We start from the raw sequence: 27,027 nt of genomic DNA on the forward strand, positions 1-27,027 counted from the left end.
AAACCAAATCATGCCCGCCACGAAACATGGTTTTGAAAGCCACAGAGAACGCCAAGCCAGGTCCTTGCCATGTGTGTTGCCCTCAAAAATCCAGAGAAATGTCCTGTTCACAGCGGGGAAAACAATTGCGCTGATTAATTGTGCTTCTGTTGATGTCTCCATTCTCCAGACTTCTGAGTGCATTCCAGTGAGGCCATCTGCCAGATGGAAGTGTTGTCACACACAGCTTCTTGGTGCAAACTGAAAGGCTCGTGAGACTCGAGCAAGCCTGTTAGAACTCCTTTTACTAAATGGCCATAATCAAAGAACAAGCTCTTAGTTATCTAGCAATGAGCTTTGGAAATAGATGAGTACACAAAATCACAATTTATGAGTTCAGCAATTTTTCTTTTGCTGCTAAAAATATTAGCCCGGGAAAATCTTACAGTGTTGGAAGAGATACAGTCGATTGCTAATTGTGTACAAGAGGTTGATCCATCGCTACCTTCTTCCCACCACCACACAAGGCTCGGGGCTCGGGGAGCAGGGCTGAGCTGGCCTGGGAGAAGGAATGTGGGAGACCTCATTCTCAGGCCCCCAAGGGCTAGGGCACCAGCAGGAAGACAGGAGTACTGCCTGGCCGGGAGACTGTGTGGCTATAGACAGGGAACCCAGTCAGCGTAGGTTGATGAGAGGGCGATGGCCTGGCCAGCCCCACTGGACCGGCCCCTGGCCTTCACACAGTGGCACTTGGGGGCAGGCAGTGCTGGGTCAGCCTGGCCTCCTGGCCACCTCGCAAGAGTCTGCTTCCTTTTCTGGCTCACGGTGTTGGGAGGCTCAAGGGAACCAGGCAATTTCCTTCAGGCCGATCCTGTCCCTGGGCCGGTGCTGCTGGCCCCACTGAGCTGGATGGAGAGAAGCTGGGGCACTGGGTTCAAGCCTCAGCTCTAGCGTTCGCGACATTGGCGGTCATGGGCCTCGGAACGTCAGCCCCTCATCTCTGTAACAGGATGCTCATATTGGCCTTGCTTGTTTTTTTTGCCAGGATTAGATGAGAACATGGAGGGGGTGGTGGTTGTTATTATTGGCATAAAAAGAACCATTTCCTAGCTCATTAATGTGGAAAATGTAAACGTCTGGCTGCCTCAGGACAAAGGCCCCCACTGGCCCTTTCCGTCCTCCCTCCTCGCTCCCATATTGTTGAGAGTTTGTTTTGGTTGTTTTGGAACTTCCAGAACAATGGGGTCTGGGGGTTGGCTCTGCAGCTATTCACACCCCCAAGGATGCATTTGCAGAGCTGCAGCCACATTCTGAGAGTAAGGGGTCTGGAGGGATGTTTCCCTGGCTCAGTCCTGCAGCCTCGGGAGCCAGGGGGCATTGCCATGTCAGCCCTGCAGGCCTCGCCCAAAGTCTCCTGTGCTTCTTTTAAGTCTTCAGCTGACTCTTTAAGTCGGAAAAGGCCAAGAAGTGCCAACTCCTTCCTCCAGCTCTGATGGCCTCTGCAGTCTCTAGCTACCAGGCTCCCCAGCTCTTGAGCCACGGGGCTCCTACCTTGTCGGCCCCCAAAGGTAGTGAGCCCCTCTTTAAGCATCCCTGGAGGCCTCACTGCAGCATCAGGTTAGGGGCAGGACCCTAGGGAGGAAGCCAAGCATGCCTCCTCTCTCCTGGGCTCTCTAGGCTTGGGCCTCAAAGCACCCACGTGATTTAACCACTGGCCTGGCGCCCGCAGGCCTGAGCTCTTCCACGCGGGGTGCCGGTCTGTGATTCCTCCACGCCCTCTGTGTCACCCCCTCCCTTGGACCCACCCTTTCCAGGGAGGACAGGAGCAGCTGAGGAATTCCTTTAAGGTGTGAGCTGCTATGAGGCCCTTGATGCCCGCACTCAAGGAGGGACTGCCTGTTAAAAGACAGCTATCTACATAAAGGGTGATGACTAAGACGCCTCTGACAGGTTATTGACGATGGGGGGCCTCCAATCCATCCCGTCCCATCTTCTTTCTGGCCAGGCTTCTCTCCATCTCTGCTCGTGTTCTTCCTTCCCCTGGGATGCTGCCTGTCCCCCCTTCTTTCCTGCCCTCTGAGAACCAGCCTGAGCTTTACGACCTCCAAGAAGCCTTCCCCACGCAGACCCTTCTGCCACGGGAGCCACATCTACCGGTATCTCATTTTCTATGCTTTGTATGGGGCCACTCTGAGATCAGGCCTGATTCCAGAGGCTCTGCCGTTTCCTGGCCATATGACTTTCTCTCTGAAGTGGGGAGAGCATTACCTCCCTCACAGTATTGGAAGTGCCCGGCACACAGCAGGTGCCCCCGATATTCTGCAGAGGGGGAGACTGGAGTGGCTCCCTCAGTGTGAGTCCAGGGTACGTGCCACAATCTGGGGATTTTTAAATTCTACAACAAAATGGAAGCCGACCCCATCACACTGAGTCTGTGCTGTTTCTTGGGCCTTCCCTGCCTTCTGGGAAACGGAATTGATTTCCAGAGGGACAATGAAGGCTGAAGTTTCTGTTTCTGTTCTGGATGGAGTGGTTGCTTTCTATGAACCAAAGGATACACAGTCATATCCTTTTGTTCAGTGGAAAACAAATGATAAAGTCAGAATTCCCCCGAAGGGATCCCTTCCCAGGGAGATGTCCAGGATGGATGGTTTCTGTGAATTCCCAGCAGCAATTTGTTTGGTCTACCGTCTCTGACCAGCCCCTTTGCCTGAAGGCCTAGTTGCAGATCTGACCACTGCGGGAGCCAGGCCTGCACTGAAGCATCATGCAAGTTTCCCCAAAGGTTCTGCCCCGGGGCAACACGGATTCCGGGGGGCTCTGTGTGCGGAGTCCACGTTCGGTCCGGCCGCGGCCAGTCTGACTTTGGATTAGTGTCCTGTCCGTAGGAGGTGCTCATGATAACGTGGATTAGACTGAGGCTCAAAGACCCTAACTTTGTGGCATAATCAAGCCCACAGGAGTACAGAGGAAGGCAGAATTGTGGCAGCTATGTTGGCCAGAGGGTGACACGGGGGTGACTGACGGCTGCCCTGGGCCGGCAGAGAGGAGAAGGGAGCGTGGTGGGTGGAGAAGGGTCGGCAGTGAAGACCCAGACCTGGGGTGGACTGTGAACTGTGTAGGAACCACAAAGAGGCTTGGAGCAGAGGGTGCATGTTAGAGGGGCTCCGCAAAACAGGCCGTGTCACAGGAGCCCTAAGTGGGGGCAGTGGGTAACAGCGGAGCTGTGGCTGTATCTGGAAGGCGAGTCCTGTCTAGAAGAAAGCTGGGCCAGGGACTCCTGACCTGACTGCGTCTGGTATAGCTGGTGGGGTCTGAGTGGAGAGGACTGGAACCTGCGAGCCTAGGTGGCTCAGATGCTTAAGCCTCTGCCTTTGGCTCAGGTCACGATCTCCGGGTCCCTGCATCGGGCTCCCTGCCTGCTTTTCCTTCTCTCTCTGCCTCTTCACCTGCCTCCACACCCCCGCTCATGCTCTCTCTCTCTCTCTCAAATGAATAAATAAAGATTTTATTTATTTATTTGACAGAGAGAGACACAGCGAGAGAGGGAACACAAGCAGGGGGAGTGGGAGAGGGAGAAGCAGGCTTCCGCCGAGCAGGGAGCCCGATGGCGGGGCTCGATCCCAGGACGCCAGGATCATGACTTGAGCCGAAGGCAGGTGCCCAACGACTGAGCCACCCAGGCGCCCCGAATAAATAAAATCTTAAAAAAAAAAAGAGATGATTGGAACCTGAATTTGGGGCCTGGCCATCATGGGTGGGATGAAGAAGTTAGATGTGCATGGATTTGAAGACAGACTGCAGTTGTGCCGAGCTGGCTGAGAGGCTCCTGGGGCCAGGCAGGAGCATATCTGGTGCAGGAGAGGGCATGAATCTGGTCATGTGATCACACACATGTCTCTCTGCATGCACCCCTATGTCCGCACATGCTGGGCTGTAAGGGGGCATCACGCCGCGCCCACCGCTGACTTGGGGTAGGAGGCCCTGCAGTCCTTGCAAACATTGTGGAGCACAGACGCGGCCAAGCCTGGGATAAGTTCTGGAGAAAGAACAAAAGCCACACCTGCCGTTGAGTCGGGTTTGCAGGGCAAGCAGGGTGGGCCGCTAAGACTTGGGGCAGTCCAGTGCGGGCTGAGGACGTGGAAATAGGGACACTAGAAATTGATGTTCTTTTAATGTCGGCTCGATATTTGTATGTGGGGGGGAGGCTGAGAAGAGGGAAGCAGAGAAAGGAGAACCCGTTCAGCCCTGACCCCACACACGGCCCATTCGGAGAGACCAAAGGCCTCCTTAGGAATCTCCCAACCGTCTGTGGGGCCCAGTGTGATTCTTGGGGGTCTCACCTCCTCCCAAGGGTCTTGTCCAAGAACTCCTTTGAAATCATGTGCACTGTTCTCCCTGAGAGAAGTTCTAGTTCACGCCATCTTCCCAGCTCTCTGTGCTCCCTCAGACACGTCAGTGGCTTTCATACAGCCCCGACGTGGGCAGAGGGGGCATGGGGAAGAAAGACCCTCCAGGGGGAAGAAGAACCCATCTGGGAAGTGTGAGGCGGCTTCCCCGTGGCTGGAGGGTAGACTGGGAGTAGGGATGGGCAGGAGCTAGGGCTGAGCAGGGGCCAGAGAGACTAAGGCCTTGGCGCTCAAGTGCAAATGCCCACACTTTTGAGCCTGAGGCAAGTCACGTTCTTAGAGCAGCTGCTGCGTGCGGACAGGGGGCCGTGCGAGGGGCTCCTGTCCAAGCATCTGTCCCTGGCACTGAGGCTGGGGCACGGGGGGTGGGATGGGCCCTCCAGAGATTGTAACACAGGTCAGAACACACCTGCTGGCTGTGTCCGAACCAACATGGCCTCTTTCATCAAAACTAGCCGTGTGACTCTTCGACTCACTTCCCAGGTGGATGTTTTGGTGGCCGGGGGCCGACCATGGACTTGCAAGAGCCATGGTACCGTGTCCAGTTTCTCACGATAACCCACCAGGCTGGCAACCTCTGACACGGAACACTCAGTGCTGTGTCATTTCCCCTCAGGTAACGTGCCGAGCCCTGGTGAGGGGTACAGGAAGAAGGCTTGGGGGCAGTGCTCCTGAATCTCGGGACAGAGGCGTAGGGCAGAGCTGGGCAGGCAGCCCGCCGGGAAGAGCTTCTCTTGCCTGGTGCCTGGCCTCCTCCCTGCGGCTCCTCAGCTGCTCAGGGTGGCCCTCAGCGGTGGGATGGATGCAGTCTGTGCGGGAGGGACCTTGGTCTCGGTGATTTCTGGGGTTGAGCTCTGGCCTCCCCACACCTGCAGGCCTGGACTCTATGCCTATGGTGTTTCCAGCAGAAGGCGACACGCCCCCATTCTTGGCCCTCAGACCGACCGGGGAGGTTCTTTCCTCAGAGGCTCTGGCGGGTGGCCCTGCCCATCCCCTGCATCCAGAGGAAAGGGGGGCCGTCCAAGGAATGTGTTCAGCTGTGAGCTTCTGGGGGGTGAACCAGAACAGAAGCCCAACCAAGAGCGTCTCCAAAGCTATGGGGGAATGAAGGGAAGAGAGGAGACTACTGGTTAATGAGGGCCAGCTATGAGTGGGGCGGCTGGGGTCTGTACACTTGGGTCTGCCCGCAACAGCCTCGGGAGCAGTTATTGAGGGGGAAACTGAGGCTCAGAAAGGTAGAGTAACTTGGTCAAGGCCACACAGTGAGTGGGTGTGTGGCTCTGTGACTTAGGGGCCATGCTTCTGTACCAGGCAGGGAGGTATCTTTTAAACAACAACAACGACAACCATTAACAGAAATGTCCAAGTTCCAAGAATTAAAATGGCCTCAGTACCACATGGCTCATTGTTTCTGAAATCTCAGTTGAGTCCAGCCAAGTGGAAAGTCCGACCCTTGTTCCCTTCCAAGTCTCATAGACCGAGCCAGGATCGGTGGCCACCCCAGCCCTTGACTGCCTGCCAGCCCCAGGTTGACCCTGCTCGGGATGTTCCTAATACACTTGTCTGGGGCTTCTCCTGAGTTCAGGAAACTCCTCAGGACACAGCTGAAGCCGGGCGGCCACCACACGCGTGCGGAGTCCAGGGAGAGCGGGGTGGGGGGGTTTTCCCTGGACTCCACGAGCACGGGGTCTTTTGTTCCTGTTGGCTCTCTCTGCCCAGCATCCCGCCCCCACCCCCACCCCCACCCCCGCCTCCAGGAACTCGCTCAAGGCCGGGGGACCAGGACTCTCCGGCGTTCGTGGGCGGTGAGCTTCCCGGGGCTGTCCATTGACAGGGCTTCCCCTGAACAGCCGATGAGATCATCTGCCATTTCAGGCTGGGCCGAGAGATCCTCAGGCACAACAAAGCAGGCCCAGGAGATATCCTGCATGACTCATCGGTGGGCCACGCACCAGGGGCTTCCGGCCCTCAGGAGAAACCAGACACAGAGGACCATTGTTTGCCCCGGAAGCCCCTGCTGGCCCTGCAGGCTCAAAGGGGTCATTTGTGTTTTCTCCCGGGTTCTCTGGAACCAGAGTCCTGGGGAAGGGGATGGGGTCTACCAGGCAGCCTGGGTCCCTGCAACAGGAGGAAAGCCAGTATCCAGTCACTCCTCCCATAAATCCCACAAGAATAACCCTGATACGGCACTCCCTCTTTCTCCCTCCTGGCTTAAAAAAAAAAGCGAGTGGAAAGGTTGTGGGCCAGCAGGAGAGGCAGCTAGGACCTGTCTCTCTCTGCTCTCTCCAGGCCCTCATGTAGGGCCCCCTCAGGGACACAGACCCAAGGGGCTGGCGTGGAACGCGCACGGCAGGTGGCCCGAGCTGGGGAAGGAGGAGCGGGCTGACCTGTTGCCCCTGGGTATGGACCAAGCTGGGCGCCCTTAGAAACCTCAAGGGGAAAAAACAAAAAAATCATTTTTTTTTTTTTTTTAGAGAAATCAAAGGATATAAAAGAGAATTCACAGGAAGGGAAATCCAAATGACTAACAAGTTCACCAAGAGGTTGTAAACCTCACTAGTTATCAAGGAAATGTAAATTAAAACAATGAGGTACTATTTCACACCCATGAGATTGGCAAAAATGACCAAGACAGATACTCTCAAGAGCTGGCGGCATGGGGAGGAGGGAGGCCTCAGGAGCTGATGGGAGTGAACACTAGGCAGGCACGTGATGAGTTTTCATCGAAAATCTTCATGTAAATTCAGTGTGTATAGGCCTCTGAACAGGAACCCTACTCCTGTGGAGCTCAGCCCCAGAGTATTGGATGAGGCCCTAGAGTACCAAAGCAGAGGACCCCTCCCCAGGTAAGGGTCTCCCCCATACCTCCACATACTCCCCAGCATGCGGGCTTCCATCCGCAAAACCTGGAAACCAGGCCCCAGTGAGGGCCCTCAGCTGCTGTCCTGCCTGGAGCCAGCCACTATCCGGCTGTGGATTCTGGCCCTTGGGGGCTTGGGTTCAGGGCTCTGACTCTAAAGAAGGCAAGACACCCCATTCCTGTTCCAAGCTCCAGGTTAACACCCCAAACCTTCCAACTCAATATGAGCTTTCTGTCTTTGGGTAACAAATTACCACAAACTTGGCAGCTTAAAATAGCACACATTTATCCTCTCATCTCACAGTTGCTGTGGGTCAGGAATCTGGGCCTGGCTTAGCTGGGTCCTTTGCTTGGGGCCTCATAAGACTGCCATCTAAGTGGAAGCTGGCAGCCTTCTCATCGGGAGGCTCCCGTGGGGAAGAGTCTTCCCCTGAGTTCAGGCATTTCCGTGCAGCTGGATGACTGAGGCCCTGCTCTTTCTGACTGTCAGCTGGAGGCCACCCCCTCATCGAGACCACCTGTGGTTCTTTGCCAGGTGGGCCTCCTTGACGGCTGCTGATTCCATCAAGCGGGCAAGGACGGGCTCTGTACTCAGAGCGGGCCCAATCCCATGTTTACGGATTCTTACCCAATTAAGCCAGCCCCACACAGAATAATCTCTGTTTTGATGAACCCAAAACCGACTGATTTGGGATCTTCACGACACCTGCAAAATCCCTTCATATTCTACGAGCTAGGACTGAGTCACAGGTCCTGCCCACACCCAAAGGGAGGGAATTATGGACCAAACGTTGGGCAGGAAAACACGGCACCACTCTAGGGTCTGTCCACCACTTTTTCTGTCTTCCCGTAGAGGAAGGCTCCACATCTACTGAAGGGAGGCTGCACAGAACAGCCCTGGGAGATGCAGCCTTCCCCGTGCAGGGTGGGACGGGGTAATGAGTGCAGGGTGGGACAAGGCAGGGCTGTGGAGGTTGGGTGGACAGGGGTGGTGCTGGGGTGCTTGTCCACCTGGGGTGTGGAGGACGCTAAGAGAGAGGTGGGTGGGAAAAGAGGTCCTGGGCAGGGCTGGCCTCTCAGGCAGCAGGAGTAAGTGAGGAAGGGCTGGGAGCGGCGGTGTGCTCTGCAGGTGCCCTGGGATGGCCATTTCTTCATTTCCAGCTGAGAGGGCCCCGGGGACAGGCACCCCCCTATTCATGTCAACCCCTTACACTGTATCTTCTGTGCCCGCTGTCCTTGCCATCGGGGGACCCACCCCTCCTCCACTCGGCCTTCACAGGCACCTAAGAAGTCAGCTAAGGGGCAGATGGGAGGGCACTGTACGTCCCCACAGAGGGACAGTGGGAGGACTGTCAGCCTGCTGGCCTCAGCTCAGCCTGCTTCAGGGAGGCACACTGTCGAATAGGAACAAGCACCCACTATGCTGGGGCTCCTCCCACTGTGGGGTTCAGATCCAGCGGGGACCCTCTGGGAGGGTCAGAGCCTCCAGTGCCTGTGGGCTGCCGTGGCAGCCCAGGCTTCAGGACTCCATGCCGTGCTGAGAGATAAGGCTCGAGGCACCAGTGGCCCGGGTGGGCGTGAGTACTTGAATCAGGGGTCCTGCCCAATTGTCCTGACCCCCCTCCCCACCCAGTTCTTGAGAACTTCTCCCTGCCCTGCCTCTGCACCTGAACCACCTTTACCTTTAATCCCTCTGTGCCTGCCAGGCTGTGAGCTGGATGGGTTGCATACCTGCCTCCTCTGCCCAGGCCAACGAGGAGTCCCAGCCCTGTGCCACTGACTGCCTCAATTTCCCCTCACCTTCTGGCCTACCTGCCACTCTCACCCTCAGCTGAGTGCTCCCAGGACCAGCTCCCCCACCCAAAACCAACCTCCCCTGTCACCCCCAGCCTCTGCTCACACCTTAAGCAAGCAAGGATTCTAGAGCAAGACATATGCAATCAAAGGTGGGGCCCTGGCACTATGGATAACCCCTCTGAGCTGTGCTGGCCTTGGCACACACTGGGCTGTTGCACTTGGCCTTCATAAGCAAACCACAGAAACCAGCTTTGGCTAACTTACTTAGGAAAAGATTTGAGTGGAAGAATGTGGGGCTGCTCACACTGGATTATCAGGAAGGCTGGAGAACAAGGGAGGTGAGCACCGCTGGACAGTGTCCCCCAAGGGGACAGTGTGCTAATACCTTCCACCCCCACATGGACCTTGCTGGATTCCCCAGTCCTGTCAGCCTCTCTCGGAAGCTTTGTATCACTCCCTCCAGACTCCAAGCCCCAGGGACAAGGGTTCGATTGGTCAAGCACAAGTCCCAGCTACCACTCTGGCTGAGGAGTGAGGAGGGGACAGCAGCCCCACATCATCTTCTGTGGTAGGAGGAGGTGGGCTCCCCTTGCTTGGGAGTCATCCAACAGAGGAAGGGCATGACCACGACCCTCTCAGGTTAGACCCGCCGTCTTGGCCATCGTTATACCTGGGGCCCAGCACTGCCCGTGCGCACCAGACCACGCAGGGTGGGTTGAGGTCTCTCTGACCTGTCTCCGGGTGGCTGGAAGACAGGTCACTCTGTGGACCTGGCTGGCGCACTCTTCCACTTATGGTGATGGCAAGCAACTGTGCCTTCTTTTGTCCCAGAACCCGGTCCCCCACCAAGCTGCCCAGGTGTCCGTTTCAGGCCAAAGGGCCTGCATTTCTTATTTATGTTCCATTACTTGGGGTTTCTGACTCACCAGATTTGGTACCTGACTCACAGACTTAGGTTCAACTAGTGTTTTGCTCCTCTAGCGAACATCCAGCCTCCGGGTCATCAAATGGGGGATTTCTTCTATGATTTTAAAAGATTGCCTATCCAATTGTTTGGCGGTACTGCACAAGGACGTAAAGAATCCTTGGCCGAGGCTGGGCCAGGCAGGGCGTGAGTGACCCGCAGCTACAGCCTCCCAACTGAAGATAGCCTGCGTCCTTCAGGACAGCTGCGAGGCCAGGGGGGTAGAACAGACTGCTCTCTCAGTCCTGCGTCTAGAGGCTTCTCTCCTCTCCCACTGCTCAGGGGATGGGCCCGGGGAGGGTGAGGTGCCCATCCCCCCCATGGTTCTGCTTCCAGACTCCTGCCCCTGGGGACTCAGCCTGCTTGCTCCAGTGATCTGAATACCGGCCCTGAACATGGAATGGGGTCTCTGAGCATTCCCTTGACCCCACAACCAACCCCCAACACCATTAGGCTCTGGGGTCTGAAGGCTACTACAGAGAGAGCCTATTCCCTCAGAGCCTTCCAGACCAGGCTCAGACCCTCCAGGGCTTCTGGGCTCGGCCAGCTAGCTGCCCACCTCAGGATAAGGAATTTGCCCCCCAAGCAAGGGGATCAGATTGCACATTCCTGAGGCCTGAGTCACTCCCGGCTCCTGCTTGTGTTCAGGAATGTGTGTGCGCTAACACTTGGGAGGAGAGCTGAGGGCCCGAGAGGGATTGCACACACCATAGGCAGGTCACTCTGTGTCCGGCTGGCTCGGGTGAGGGATGAGGGGCCCATGCAAGGACGAGAGGCTGTGACCTCTGGAGCTACTGAGCCGAGGTTCTGCATGGGCCCCAGAGGACCCGAGAAGGAAAGGGCCAGACTCAGGCAGGAACTGGAGCCTTTGCCTTGTCCAGAGCTGGGTTTAATTTGATCCCACGGGACAGAGTGCAGAGGGACCAGTCCAAGCAGGGATCCCTTGCAGCAACCCTGGGAAAGGGACTTGGCCCCTCACCACCTCCTTCCAGGAAGGACGACCTCCTGGACGGCCCCAAGGGCTGGGTGAGGCTCTGGTGGCTCCTGGCTCCCCCTGAGCCATGGCTGTGAATCCTAGCCCCTTGCCTCTGCTCCATCCAGGGCGCTGTGTCGAGATGGTTCTTTTCTGTCTCCAACATGAGCCGCCCAGCCCTAGAGTGAAGCCACACGCTCCTCAGTAAATCGGCGGCTGTCACAGAGGGCATATTCGGTCAGGCACTGCGCCAAGCCCTTTATGCTGTGAAGCCGTTTGCCCTGGTTTGCCTGGGACAGTCCTGGGTTGCTGGACAATTATTTTATTTTATTTTTTTAAAGATTTTATTTATTTGACAGAGAGAGAGAGACACACAGCGAGAGAGGGAACACAAGCAGATAGAGAGGGAGAGGCACAGGGAGAAGCAGGCTTTCCGCTGAGCAGGGAGCCCGATGCGGGGCTCGATCCCAGGACCCTGGGATCATGACCTGAGCTGGAGGCAGACGCCAAATGACCGAGCCACCCAGGCGTCCCTGGACAATTATTAATAGCATCTCTTTTCCCTCTCAAAAGTGTCCTGGTTTGGAAGATAGGTATATATTCACCCTAATTTTATAGATATTATCTTATTTGATCCCCACAATGCCCTACAAGAGGGGCACTGCTGATAGCCCCATTTTATGATATAGAAACTAAGGCTCACAGAAGAGAAGTAACTTGCCCAAGGTCATACAGTCGGAAGGGGGCAGATCCGGAAACTGTTAGGAACTCAGCTCTTGACTTCAAAGCCCCTTGGCTTAGCCACAACACCAAATTTCCTCTCCTAAAATCCTTTGATGCTTTGAAGGGCAGAGAATCTAGTATCTCCAAATAGTAGAGAAACAACAATGAAAGTCCAGGAGTTTATCTTGGCTCTCTTCCCAGTCCCACACTGTGGCTATCTTTGGCATGTCCTTCCCTATTTGAGAGACAGCATGCACAAATCTGGTCTGCTCATTGGTGGCAGAAGTATCCTCACCTGCGAGCTGGCTGTTAGGGTCCTCCTTGCACAGAAAGGAAACTCCCCGAGGTCGTATACCTGCAAGGAGGCAGAGCTGGGGTCAGAATGCGGAGATCCCAGCTTTGAGCCAAGCGAACTCTCCACAGGATGCCATTTTGGTTCCATACGCTACAGAAGCTCAGCAATGGATCGCTGTGTGGGCTGCAAGGGAATAAGATTCCAATGCGCCCATGGCAGAGACAAATGGCTGGACCACGTTATGGACCCAAAGACCCTCAAGGCCCCCAGGCGTTTTGGCTACCAAGGAGCCAGGGCTGTCTTGCCCAAGAGCACAGCAATGAGCCCTGTGAATGGGTCTACGGCCCATATACAGATAGTCTTCACTTGCAGATACAACACATTTAAAAGGTTTTTGGACAGCGTTTTCATTTCTTTCATGGGAAAGATCAGACAATGTTCACAGCAGAGCATGTTCACCTTAAAGGTGGAGAACAAACCATTTCTGGAGCCCAGAGGCCCTGGCTCCAGTTTCTACACCCGGAGATCAGTACGCTGTGAGAGCCTCTTCCCACCCCAACACGCTGGCCCCGGGGGAGGGAGAAATAAAAGCAAGCACAGTCCAGATGGTCCAGGAAAAGGGGATTTGGGAAAAGGATGTTTGTTCAAAATTTACCAAAAATAGATAACAAGAGTCTTGACCCATTTAAAAAGCTATTTCCCAGGAAGGACTTTCTAAGTAAGTAATGGACAATGTCACAAGAGGAAAAGCCAGTGGCTTTGACAATGTAAAAATATAAGACATTGGGAGGTTAAAAACCATCAAAAACAAAAATAAAAGGAAACAACATATTAGTAAAACACATACGCCACAAATGTCGCAACGGCAATGTAGAGAGAGCTTGTAGGATGATATTTATTTATTTAGTATTATTTTTTTATTAACATACAACATATTATTTGTTTCAGGGGTACAGGTCTGTGATTCAACAGTCTTGCACAATTCACAGAGCTCACCATAGCACATACCCTCCCCAGTGTCCGTCACCCAGCCACCCCCTCCCTCCCACCCCCCACCACTCCAGCAACGCTCAGTGTGTTTCCTGAGATTAGAGTCTCTTATGGTTTGTCTCCCTCTCTGGTTTCATCTTGTTTCATTTTTCCTTCCCTTCCCCTATGATCCTCTGTCTTGTTTCTCAAATTCCTCATATCAGTGAGATCATATACTTGTCTTTCTCTGATTGACTTTTTCCCTTAGCATAATGCCCTCTAGTTCCATCCACATCATTGCAAATGGCAAGATTTCATTTTTTTGATGGCCGCATAATATTCCATTGTATATATCTTCTTTATCCATTCATCTGTTGATGGACATCCAGCCTCTTTACATAGTTTGGCTATTATGGACATTGTTGCTATAAACATTGGGGTGCATGTGCCCCTTCGGATCCCTACATTTGTATCTTTGGGGTAAATACCCAGTAGTACAATTACTGGGTCATAGGGTAGCTCTATTTTTGACTTTTTGAGGAACCGCCATACTGTTTTCCAGAGTGGCTGCACCAGCTTGCATTCCCACCAACAGTGTAGGAAGGTTTCGTAGAATGATTTTTAAATAAGTCCATCAAAACTGTGTTAGAAAAGCTGGTGAAGAAAGCAGAGAATTGACCCCCCAAATTTAAAATGGCTTAATAATTATAAGCATTTTTGTGTCCTTGATCATCATGTAAGTTCTAATTTTGAAATAACATTATTTGCCTTTTAGATCATAGAGTTTGCTTTGCTGGTATTTCCATGAGCTGGTGCAGACCCCTGACACAGGCCCTCTCGGACCTCTGCTGGTGGGGGCATAGAAGTCAGGGACAACCCTTCTAGAAATACTTTGACAGAATGTATCAAGTATATTTAACTAGAAGACATAAATGCCTTGGAATTTTCTCTGAGGAGATAATTAGAAATTCAAACAAAAAATTATAGACAAAGATGATCCATAAAGGGAATGTGGAGTAGCAAAAAAAAAAAAAAAAAAAAAGCCCAGATACTCTAAAATAGGTGAAAAATTAAATAGATTAATTAAAATTAAATGCAGCTCTGTGATTGCACAGCCCTTTAAAATGGTATTTTTGAAGAATGTTCATGCAGAGCAAAAAGAACTATGAAATATTATTGAGCAAAGTAGACTGCAAAGCAACTGTATGGTCCCAATTAAAAAAAAAAAGTGTGCAGACATATATAAATGACATGGCTATGTACAAACATGATGACTGTCGACCAGGTACATCCATGGCAGGAAGTGTAAGTCGTGATGCTTTCCCTTCAAGCACGATCTCTAAGGCGTGAAATCTGGCACCATCCCCCCTGCCCTCCAAGGGTGGTAGGCATGTCATGAGACCCCTTAATGTTCCAGAGGACAGAGGTGAGGCTGGGGACGGGAAGGAGCCTGGGGGAAGGTCCAGAGCAAAAGGGCCTGAAGAGCAGGATGACTAGGTGCCACCAGTAATGGTAGGTCAGAGAGTGTCAGGGCCAGTGGACCAAGAATATAATCACAATTCAAGTCCAGATGACAGTTTCAAGAGTCAGCCCCCAGATCGGCTCCATGGACGCGGGCATGCTCAAGGGTCGGGCCGAGCCACTACTGCACTAGGAGTCAGGAGAACTGGGTCAGCCTCGTCTCTGCCCTAAGTCACCACATGATCCTGGTGAGAGTCCGAGCTTCTCTAGCCTCTATTAGCTCATCTCTAACACTGGATGTTAGCCCCCCCTTGGCCTGCTTGTGGTGAGGACCGAAGCAGGCCGTGTAGACGGTGCAGGGATCTGTAGATCCCTGAGGGCATCTGAGGGAGGGGGCTGAATCCAGGACTTAATAGCCATGGGCCCCTCCAAAGCCAGCCTCTTCCTGGAAGCCTTCCCTTTCTGCAAGCCCCCGGGCCTGTTTCTTCTGGACCCCTCCAGAGCTTTCTGCCTGACCACACAGATCCTGTCTTTCACTGGGTCCCCAGCTGCTTCATGTGTGAAAAGCCTGTCTTTACAATTACATTGTCAGATGGTTGTCTACCAATGACCATCCACTGTGCCCCAAGCTCTGTCTGGAGAACATGGTGGGAGTTGAGAAATGCTTGTCTCTGAGGCTGATGGACCAGTGTCCCCGGCAATTGTATGGCTGCTCTGCTCTGCCTCCCCCTGGAGGTGGGTGTGGGCACTGCCGCAGGTTTACTCAAGGGCCTGTCTAGAGACCAGACCCTGCACCTGTTGATGGTGGAAATCCACTGAGGGACAAGGCTCTTGCTGGGGGAAGGTAAGGGGTGTTGGAGCCACTAGCTGAGGCTGTTTAACTTACAAGTGCCCCAATGGGCTGTGTTACGTCAAAGCTCTCTTCCAGATCCCAAAGCATCAAGTTCCAGGCCTGTAAGCACCCAGGACCTTGAGATTCAGAGGACAGAGAATTCTAAGCGGTGTAAATCCTAAGGTTCTGAGACCATGTTCTCAGGATCAGCATCTCCTGGATGGCTGCCCTCCTCCCCAGAAAACGCATAGCCTATTCAAACCCGTGGGGGCCCTGCCTCCCCTTAACTTTAGGTAAGTCAGGTGCCCAGAAGCAGTCGACAGCAATCCTGTCACCAGAAAACTAGGGGTGAGTTCTCCAAAGGGGAGGTGCTAATTAGTCATCGAAAACCAGGGCCCGTGCAAATGAAACACAGGGACGTGAGACCCTCAGTATGTCTGTCTAGAGAGCGCCCTCCCAGGGCGCTCCCAGCACAGCTGCACAGCTGCCAGTTGCCAGGTGGGGGGCCCTGTAGGTTAAAATGCCGCTGCAGATGGGGAAGAACAGCTCTGGGTCCTGGAGCACCGACTCTCATCACTGAGGGGCCAGAGGAAATGACTGCTTTCCTCCAGGCCGAGAACCCGTTGTGGATCCGGATATATTCACACGCTCTGACACATAGTCACCTCAGACTTTGAATGTATGTATGTATCTCTATGGTTTTTTGTCACTAAACAAAAACCAGAGGGTCCCAGTGACTCTCAGTTCACTACTGTGTCCCAGGTGCTTGGAACAGAATTGTCACCCACCCCCTACACACACACACACACACACACACACACACACACACACACACACACACACACACACTCATTAACCCCTTAGCTGCTGGAGCAAGGGCCTAGAACTAAATGTTTGGGTCCACACACACACACACACACACACACACACACACACACACACACACACTCATTAACCCCTTAGCTGCTGGAGCAAGGGCCTAGAACTAAATGTTTGGGTCCCCTTAGTGAAAGGGGTCCCATGATCGGTCCTGAGGAGGACCTCTGTGAGGAGGGTTGTCCTCGGGCCCCAGCATCCGATAGCCACAGAACTGGCCACCAAGTTCTATGGCCTGTCCTCTGTCCCAGAGGGGAAGCGTGGACTTGTCTGAGCAAGGAGGCTCTTCTCCCAGCCGTGTGGTCCCTGCACAAAGGGATCGATGTCCTGCTTACCAAGAGTCCTCCCACCAGATCACTCACGTCCCCAGTAAAAGGCCATAGAGGAGAAGCTGTGACACTGGGCGTGGGAGCCCCGGCCAGCTCCAGGGTCCATCCTCTTCACAGCTGGGGAGGAGAATTACGGGGGCAGGGGTGGTGAAGGTCTCATGCCCCGGGAGTGGAAAGGTGACGGAGGCTCCTGTGGGTGCCGGAGCCCCAGAACCTCCAACTGGACCAGTGGGTCCCAGGAGCTCTCCATTTACTGCTGTGTCCCTGGTGCCTGGTACAGAGGTGGCACTCAGTCAACATCTGTCAACATTCAGTCAACATCTGAATGAATGAACGGGTGAATGAATGAACGAATGAGGCCAATGCATCGAGTCACCCAGGCCTCAGCAGTTTGCAGGCTGCCCTTGCTGGATTCCCCACTCCCCTCCAGGTGGACAGATGGGGGTGCTGAGGCAGAGGCCAGGCAGCCCGCCAGCCCTGGCCCTTCTGAGTGGCTTGGACCTCAGGCTCTGGGCTCTGTGCGTGCCCTCTGGCCCCAGGCTTGAGCCTAATCTTCATTCCCTGTATCCCCCTCACGTCCAACTTGGCTGTGGGCCTCCCTTCCTCCTACTTTCCAGGGTCTGGGAGACACCAGGGGCGGGTGAGTGGCACCCTCCATTTCCTCTTCACTGAAGCTGGTGGAAGGGTGTGCTGACAGCCTCTGGGGCTCCTTGAAGGCAACAGTGGGCTTGGGTCATTGCAGAGGGCCTGTGGGGCCTGCCTCTCACCCTGAAGCAGCTCCTTGGCCTCTCTCCTCTCCCAGGTCCCAGCTATGTCTGACTCATTGGCCCCTCATCCCACTCCAACCCCACCCGACAGAGCTGACAGATGGTTGGGGCCCCGCTGGGTAACCGGATCAACCTGTATTTCTAGATTCAGAGTCCACGCAGGTGTGGCTACAGCCCTGGCACTGGGCTTGGTGTTTCACCTCTACCGACTTTGGTGATCCTTGTCGGACTCTGTCAAGTTCAGTGTACCGTCTCCATGTTGCATTCAAGGAAACTGAGGTGCAGAGGGTTGAAGCTACTGGCTGAGGACAAAGAGCAGAGCTGGTGTTTTTCCACACAGCCACCCAGGGACCGCCACCCCCCCCCCCCCCGCCGGCCGGCGTTACGTGTTACTCACCCTGCAGAGGCCCTGAGTGCTGGCAAACATGGCTTCTCCGAGCCATGTGAGCCCTCAGGAGGAAAGCCAGGCTCCAGGCCAGGACACCGGGCACAGTGGTCTAGGTGGGGTGGGGCGGGGGGAGGGGCGTTGGGGGTGGGGGCGCCTGGAGCCAGCCAGCCAGATGCTGGTAGTTTACAGTTGTCCTCACAACGCAGGGGGCAGAATCAAAGGCTGTCCCGGCTGCCGGAGAGGGGCATCTCCATCTGTGACCATGTCCCTGCGATGCCACCGGCTGTCCTCGATGGGAGCCGCCAAGGGAAGAGAAACCTTCTGTCACCTTCCTGGAGCAAGAAACAGCCCTCCGACGACACTCACCGCCGGGACACCCTTCCCCTGCTTCACAGAAACAGGACCCAGTCTTGCCTGGAGCTGCCCACCGCCAGGCCACAGAAAGCCTCGGACGCAAGCACGGCCATCAGATGCCAGAAAGCCTCGGCTGCTGGGGACCAGAAGTCGCTTGAGGATTTCCTGTCAGGGTGTCTGTTGTCAGACGGGTACCGGCCGCACAGCCTGCCCTGCTGCCCTCTGGCCCTTCGGAGCCCCTGGGATCTTGTCCGAGCTTTGCGAGCAGGAGCCCCACCACTGGCAGCTGGGCCAGGGAGGCGATGAAATCTTACAGTCGCTGGCAGGTCCGCGAGGGGCTGGTTCCACATTCCCTCCCGCAGCCGGTCAAAGGACAGCACAGCCCCAGCCTAGGACACCGTCTGGAGGCTCCAGGGAGCATCCCTCCTGTCCTCTTTCAGCTTCTGTGGCCCCAGGCGTTCCTTGGCTTGCGTCCCCTCCATTGTCTGCCTTCTCCTCTGCTCTGTGTCCACCCTCTGAGCGTCTCTTATAAGGACCCTTGTCCCTGGATGATCTCATCTCACAATCCTTAATTTAATTACATCTATAAAAACCACCTTTTCCAAATAAGGTTACATTCATAGGTTCTGGGGGTCAGAATGTACACATATCTTTTGGGGGGACCCCAATTCAACCCGTGACAGGTCATTACATAACACGTCGCATGTCTACGTGGGCCGGGGTCTACACTATCCAACCTCTGCCCCTCCCAGCTCATGGCCCCCAGCCCTCAGCCCGCCGCTGTCCACGCCTGCCCCCCACTCCCGCCCCAGGGCCCCCACTGTTTCTCTAGCACACCAGGCTCGCTCGGGCCTGGGCTCCGCCGCGCTAAGGTCTTTCCCGGAGCTGCCCACGGCTCCCGCCGGCAGAGAGCGTTCTTCAGGGGGTCAGTCTTTGGATGTGGAGGCCTCCCCGGCCTCCTCGTCTCAACTTTCGACGCTCTCCCAAGCACTTCCTCCCGGTCTCCTGCTGTGTCTTTCTGCCAGCGCTTATCACATTGAACACGCATGCATTTTCCTCCTTTATCCTGTGTGCTGTCTGCCCTCCCCTGGGAGGCAGGGCGGTTTCTGCTGGTTCTGCTCACTGCTCTGTCCCAGCAGCTAGTTGCCTGAGGCTAGGCGGCCTTTGGTTGAATGCATGAATGCATGAACACATGAACGAATGAATGAACAAATGAGTGAATGGACGAGCCTCCGCTCCGGCTGAGTTCTGGGTTCCCAGAAGCCTTCATGGACATGCTAGCCCCACTCCCCTGAACTCCTGGGACAACCTGGCCTCGGAGGGCCCACAAGTCAACCTGTGAGCATCCTCCTTATCAAGCGTAAGTCTAGAAGAGGGTCACTGTTGGTTCTGCAGACGCTCCCCGAGCCCACAACCAAGTCAGCCCCAGGTCCTGGATCTTTTCTGGCCCTTCCTGCTCCCATCTGGCCCATTCTTGCCCTGGTCACATTCAGCCACGTGTGCCTGGGGACCGGTGTGGGATGGACAGGTGGGCCCTGCTGCCCCTGTGCCCCTCCAGAGCTGCCATGGGGGAGGGGTGGAGGGTGGGGCAGGTCCTGCTGATGCACTAAAGCCTGGGATGAAGGCCTCCAGGGTGGGCATTAAAGGAACGCACAGGGGCAGGGCTAACTGTGGGGGGAACTCCCCCAAAACACAACCCCTACATTTGGTTGAAAATCCCTAACCACCAGAGTCTCCACTTGAGAAGAGGTGGATGATGGTCCAGAAGAGAGAGCCCTGGGCCTGGAGGCAGACAGGACACTGGCTTTCCCCTCACAGCCCTTGCTGGCCTTCTGCTTCCTCATCTCCAAATCCGGGCACTTGAACATGGGAGGGCTAGCTAAAATAGGATTCTCCTTATATATTGACTCAAAGAGCTCTGTGGTGGCTGCCTGGAGCACAGAGTTGAGAAGGATTCTGAGGTTCAGTCCAGGGTCACAAGAAGCACAGCGATCAATTGTGATGTTGGCCATGGGAGACACGAGAGTGAGCGCCACGGTGTGGGAAGGCTCAGTGAGATGATACCTGAGGGTGCTTCGGACTACACGTCTACACGGGTCTGTGGATGCCTGCTGTCGCCCCACAAGTCCGTGCTGAACTCATTTGGTGACTCTGAGGAAGCTAGCGGGCGCCGCTGGCCGGGAAATCCCCGATGACCCAGTGGGGACACTGCTCCTTTGCTCGGCTGGGGTGGGGGCCACAGGGCGGTGAGCCACTGCCCTCTGACTGGTGTGGAGCTGGTGGTTGCCGGCACAGGCTGGCTTCTGGCCTGGGGCTGGAACAAACACGGCTGTGGGCCTGGCCGGGCCTGGCCAAGTGCCCTCCTCAGCTGCCAGAAGTGAGGACTTCTCGGGACAGGCCGCCTTGGGAGGAGCTGCTCCAACATGAATAGAGCCTCAGTTTCCCCTCTGTGAGGCAGGAATCACACCAGCTATTGACTTTCCAGGTGGGGCAGGTGTAGCTGTGGCTGGCAGAAAGGCAACGGCTGGGTGGGTGAGTGGGAGCCCCGTGTTCTGGGGCAGCGCCGTGCTCTCCTAGAGGATGGACCACCTGTTCCTACTGTGCTCAGAGGGGCCCTGTGGACTGTGGGTAGCTCTGGGGTCCAGATCATGCTGAACCACCAGCATCATCGTTCCAGTTCTTCATGCTCTACATGAGTCAGGTGGGCCCAGAAAGAGGGAGTCATTCCACGTGGCACCCGGAAGGCGTCATGGGGGAGGGAGGGTTGGAGCTGGGCCTTGCGGGGCCCGTAGACATGATGACAACCACAGCCCGAGTCTGGACTGCTGACGTCCCCCAGAGGGGACCGTGGCCCGCTCGGGGCTGCTGCCTTTCCCAGCACAGCAGTCTTCTTTCCTAGTTCTATATTTTGGTTCCTGCTGATTCTTCTGTGACATAAATGCAAATGAGACAACAAGCACAACAACTTCAGAGCCAAGGAGGCCTGCGGAGGGAGTTGTCCCCACAGGACCCTGCTGGGCCGGGAAGCTGGGCCAACCTGTCCCTCGGTGCCTGCCCTCCCGGGCCCCGCCGGCGAGGAGGCCTTTTCAGGGCCCCAAGGCCCCTGAGCGGCCAAGAAGAGAGGGTAGCCAGGGGCCAGAGTTTGACGCCAATCAACAAGAGTTAGCATGGCTCATGGCTGGATTTTTCACATTCTTTGTTTTTTTTGTTTTGTTTTGTTTTGTTTTTACCACTGGAAACTTAATTCAAAGATTTTCCTGTGTGGAGCCCCAGAATATAAGATGGAGGAAGGAGTGACCCAGAACTTACCCCTTACCCACTTTTTGGGAGCCCTCCTGAAACACTTCTTGGGCCACCAGTAGTCTGAAAACTACTGACCCACAGGATGTGACCCAAATGTTTACATCTCTTTGTAACTTTTCCCTTCTGTTTGCCCAACGCCTCTGCAGCCCCACCTGTGGCCACACCAGGTACTTCCTGTCCCTGTCCAGGCCCTCACAGGTTTGGACACTATCTGCTTTGTCATCCTGAATGCTAATCTCTCTCCCTTTCTTCCTCCATCCCTGCATTTTTTCTCCTGGAAAACTCCTACTCATCCTTCAAGACCCCAGCTAGGATACCACTTTGGCAGAGAAGCTTACCTTGATCTCCCTCCACCAGCCCCTTGCATACAGAGACAAAGTGGCCCTTTCTTCCTCTCTCTATACTTCCTCCCCCCACCCCCCACCACCAACATCAAAGTATTCCTTCTACTGTGTTTGAAGTGCCTGTTTCCCTGTTTGTCCCCACAAGTGTCTAATCTCCTTCAGAGTCTGGCGTCTCTTCACCTCCTGCATTCCCTGGGCTGGGAACCCATCTGCCCCATATAGGTGACTGCTCCATTGGACCCGAGGGACTCGGCTCACCGGGCTCTAGGTGGGATCTGGGCCACTTGATTGTGTTTGGAGGTCCAGCTTAGGGCCACCCCTCATGGCCACACACATGCATCATCGCTAGTTTCCACATGAAGAGGGAGACCCAGAGGAGGGAGGGACCCTAGGCTCCCTCCATGTTTATGGTGTGGCCTTGGGGCTGGGGGAAGTGGGGGACGGGTGTTATAGGCCTTATAAGGCCCTCCACTTTAGCTCCGGTCATCCCCCTCTGCTCCCAGCCCAGTAGGAAAGAGGCATCCATTCCAGGACTCTGGAGCAAAAGGTCACTTCCTGGGCCGGGGTAACCATGGCAGCAAGATCCCCTCCCTTCCCCTCTCCCCTGGTAACTGCAGACTAGCCAAGTGTCCTCACAAGCTTGGGTTTTGTCCAAATTTACAGTTTTAGGCTAAGGAAGGTCTTGTGCCAGTGTTTGAGCCCTGGCCAGATCTCCAGGTATCCTGGGTGGTGTAAGACCTGCCGCTGACTTATTTGGCGGGGGGGCGGGGGGGGGGTGCCTACTGAAAGCCCCTGAGCCTTCTGCTTCAGTTCTCTAGGCTGTAAGAGAAGGAAGCTGATTTTGGTGAGAGGTGATCAAAACTGGGCTGAAGAAACCTTAGGATTCTACAGATATAAGGAGACTTTTGCCAAGCAAACTACCTTTGCCTGGAGAACACGCATTGATTTTTTTGATGTCAGACATGTTAAAGCTCTGGGTAAGATTCTTTGCTTGAGAAAAAAAATAAATATTTTAACTGATTAAAAAAAAACAAACTTGAAAATTTCGATGCATTTAGAAATCCAAACAGTGTGTCCTGAAATTCTAGCAGGTTCTCAAAGATTGGGACTGAGAGAAGTTTGAGGGAAAAGGAGCTGCTTTGTTTCCCAGCCGCAAACCTCAGCTATGTTACAACATTGCAAGGTAGGGGGGCCTGGAAAGCCTCTTTCCTCCCTGTCTCTTTTTTTTGGTTGTTGTTTTTTTTTAAAGATTTTATTATTTATTTGAGAGAGAGAGAGAATGAGAGAGAGCATGAGAGGGAAGAGGGTCAGAGGGAGAAGCAGACTCCCCGCTGAGCAGGGAGCCCGATGCGAGACTCGATCCCGGGACTCCAGGATCATGACCTGAGCCGAAGGCAGTCGCTTAACCAACTGAGCCACCCAGGGACCCTCCTCCCTGTCTCCTGCCTTCAGTGTCAGCATTTCCTCCACATTAAGACTGACTACTTCGGATACATTGTTGTGCTCTTTAAATTCTTCTTTGAAACCTCCCTCCTCTTTTTGCATGTGTTCCTGAGCTTCTCCCTGGCATATGGGAGGGAGGGGACAGATGCTGGGGAGGTAGGGTCAGGTTGGGGAGTGGCTGGAATGGGGTGAGGGTGTGTGGAAACGCAAGAGGGGCACAGGGACCTGAAGCCTGAGTGAGCACCAGCCCCTGGGGCCCATGGCCTATTGGAGAGATTACTAAACTCTGCTGGAAAAGTTTCTATTTTTTTGCTCAGGCTCCTGGCATCCAAGCCAGGCCAGTAGCAGGGGCTGTTGGGATTCCAAAACAGACACTGGGGCAAGAAGATGGAGGAGCTGTTACAGCCCAGGGCTGAGTGAGGACACAGCCGTGCTGGCATGCCCCACACTCCCTTCCACCCCGGGGGCCAGGGAAATGCCTCTCACGTGGGCAATGCTCCCAGCCACAGTGCAGCGCCTGGATTCATGCCCAGCTGGGGACATGAGCCTGCATCACCCCAACCATCCTGGCCACCCCGGTAAAGCCAATGAGATGTGGGTACTTTAAAGTCAGATTCTGATACGTTCCAAACTGGGAGTCTACCTCAGGGGAGAGAAATGGGATTGGAGACAGAGGCCAAAGGAACTTTGAACCTTCTCTGCAATGTTCTTTTTTTTTCCCCCTAAGGAAAACGTATTCATGGACTACTTGGGTAATAATAATAATAATAAAAAAAATAACTTAAAGAACTTCCCGTAAAAATATCAACTGTCTTACAGTTGACTCCAAACATGTTCCTATTTTGAGATGGGGGTAGGGATTGACTGGTTCAGACAGTTCTCCTGACTTGCCAGGTGGTTTGGCATCAGATCTGGCTCCTTGGGCCTCAGTTTCTCCATCTGTCCAACGGGGAGGTGGACCCGATAGTCTCCAAGGTCCTTCCAGCCCTGACATCAGGTACCAAGAAGCTTCGCTGTGTGAGGCAGCAAATGGCCTGTCCGTCTGGCTTCCCCTGGGCCTTCTCAAGGTGGGGAGGGCTCACTTCAGCTGCAATGTCCTCTGAGCTGCAAGTGTGCAGAGGGTTGGGCATGGTCCCAGGGCCGTGGGGGACAGCAGAGCAGCCCAGGGGCTCCATGGGCAGGTAAGCTGAGCTGCCCTTCCTGGGGAGAGTATGCCAGGCCTCCGAAAGCCTTCAGGGGCCCCCAGCCTTGGGGCAGTCAGGACAAACACTGGCATAGCAGTAGGGTTAGTCATGTCTCTCTCCGAGTTGGGGGTTGAACAGCCGTGACCTGTGTGTGTCATTAAGACAGAGATGGTCTGGTTAGGGACATTGGCCCAGTGACCCTGCCCCCGGCACCAATCGCTATGACAACAGCTCAATAGGGTCCCCAGGGCCTAAGAATCCTGCTTTCACTGAGAGCGAGGTTGGCTGAGGTCAGACAAAGAGGGAATAATAGAGCCCTGTTCTCATTAAGCCACAAAGCGCCATTATTACAAGTCGAAATGGCCCTACCAGGAGATGCACCATGTTTTCAAGTCACAGAGAGCCCAGTACGCCAAAGAGAATGGTTCCAGCATCAGCCTCCAAGTCACCCTGAGCCCAGAATCACAGGAGGAGGAGAAAAATGAGAAACACCCAAATGTCCAATAGATGGTTACATAAAGCATAGTGCGGCCAAACCACAGCCCGGCCTGCACTCACGCACACGCCAACGTTCATGATATTATTGCATTGATGTCCTCACGGTACACAGAAACAGGTTACAAAATCTGTCCATGAGATGACATTTAAAAAAAAAATCATATATGTACATCGTGTGTGTATATATATATATATATATATATAAATCATTTACATATATATGTGTACACACAGTAAAAATACAGAAGAAAATATTTTAAAATATTGCCAGTGATTATCTTTGGAAAGTGTCATTTTTTTCTTTTGGTTTATCTGTATTTTCTTTTTTTATAATGAACATAGATTGATTTCTCTTGTATTTCTAAAAACTTTTATTTTCTTAAACATTGGTACAGAGAATTAGAGGGTGGTCATCCTTTCCCTTTGTAATCAAACTTCAGTTAATAAAATTCATTGATTTGGAGGGTCAAGTTTTCTTATAAAGAATATTTATATTCTAATATTTATAATGTAATATTAACTCAAGAACAAATATATATATTTTAAATTTTGCATCAACTGGTATATGAGGAAATTATTCTAAGCGATACTGCATATCCTCATGCAGTATTACAACAGTGCAATGAAAAGAATTTATCATTAGCTTTATCATTGTGAAGGGTCCAAATTCTACCGTATTACGGCATAGGCTGATCAGCATGGCTATTGGATGAGCAGAGTGTTTGTACCTGTGGTGAATGAATGGCCTCAGATTACCCAACTTATTGAGTACCTAGACCTGCTTTTTGTAATTTTTCAGTCTGTCCCACTGCTGAGAAACTGGTAATATGAGCATCCTGCCTAGAGCAACTCTTTCCTGTTCCTTCTAGTCTGGTGCTTCAAATCTGATCTCACCTTGGACAAAGATGTAGACAGTGTACTTGTTAAAAGCGTGAGTGAATTAAGAGAACAGAGAGCTGAGTGAGGCCTCAAAGTGGAGGCCCTGACAAGCTAAGATCCAGAGTTGGGGAACGTGTTCAAAATTACCGGCTCCTGTAGGCTGGCGTCAAATAATGTAGCATCACATAAGTCAAGCTGAAGAGCTTGGACTTTATCCTAAGGGCAGCTGGGGGCTATCGAAGAATTTCAAGAAGGGAAGTGAGGTACTCATATTGGTGTTTTGTAAACAGATGACTATAAGGACAATTTCATGTGGGGCAAAACGGTTGGCAGGAAGAGACAGGGGTCTGGAAACACGAAGGGAAGGGAATTTGGTTGTGGATAAATAGGTTATTGGGGACATTATGTGTGTGTTGTCTTCTAGCTGATGAGCCCAAACACATTCTCCCCTTAGGAGGAGCCATAGGAGAAATTTCTTTCTGGCCTCTGTGACAGGAAAAGGGAGGCCTCCCTTAAGCTGTAGATAGATTTTTATTCCATTGGCCTGTGAATCTTGTAACTAATTGCACTTTCCTCTTTGCTTTGGCCACTAGGAAGCCCTGTGTATGTAATTCACACACTGACTTTACCCTTAGTTCTCTGAGATGCCTACTTTCATTTTCCCTAGAATTCTTTATGTATAGTATCCTTCTTATTTGAATTTCCATAAGTAGCATCAAATTATGTTTGGATCAATGTGTAGTATCAATAAAAAAAATCTTTAAAAAGTCTCAGCTTGAAAAAACAAAAAAGAGAATCAGTAGCTTTTGCTGTTTTGGTATGGGCATATTTCTCTATGTTAAATATTGCTTTAAAAAACAGGGAAGTCTATGACACCAAAAGTATACACTACCAAAGAAAAACAAAATACACTGGACCTCATAACAATTTAAAACTTCTGTGCTTCAAAGAACACTACAGAAAAAGTGAAAAGGTAGCCCACGGCAGGGGAAAAATACTTGCAAATCATAGATCTGATAGGGGACTTGTATCTGGAGTATATAAGGACCCCTTACAACTCAATAATAAAAAGTCAAACAATCCAATTACAAAATGGGGAGAGAATCTGAATAGACCTTTCTCCAAAGAAGATACAGGAATGGCTAATAAGCACATGAAAAGATGCTCAGTATCATTAGTGGGAAATGCAAATCAAAAGCACAATGAGATACCACTTCATATTCATGAGGGTGGCTATAATGAAAAGACAGAGAGTAACAAGTGTTGGGGAGGATGTAGAAAAATCCAAGACTTCACCCAGCACTGCTGGGAATGCAAAGTGTTGCATCTACTTTGGAAAACAGTCTGGCAGTTCCTCAAAAAGTTAAACATAGAATTACCATATGATTCAGCAATTCTAC

The 27,027-nt window shown here is 53.1% G+C and overlaps 1 protein-coding gene across 3 annotated transcripts in view; it reads right to left on the reverse strand.

Moving 5' to 3' along the window:
- Positions 1–27,027, reverse strand: part of HS1BP3 (HCLS1 binding protein 3) — a 93,479-nt gene that overhangs the window by 21,590 nt on the left and 44,862 nt on the right. Inside the window, exon 7 of one of the 3 annotated variants that reach the window (XM_027621894.2) lies at positions 12,000–12,060. The exons of the other annotated variants lie outside the window; for them this stretch is intronic. Coding sequence (XP_027477695.2) covers positions 12,015–12,060 — 46 coding nt within the window. The 3' untranslated portion in view covers positions 12,000–12,014. Of the gene's footprint in view, positions 1–11,999; positions 12,061–27,027 lie in introns of those variants that run through there. 3 annotated transcript variants of the gene reach the window in all.

The sequence above is a fragment of the Zalophus californianus genome, chromosome 8, assembly GCF_009762305.2.
Source record: "Zalophus californianus isolate mZalCal1 chromosome 8, mZalCal1.pri.v2, whole genome shotgun sequence".
NCBI lineage: Eukaryota > Metazoa > Chordata > Mammalia > Carnivora > Otariidae > Zalophus > Zalophus californianus.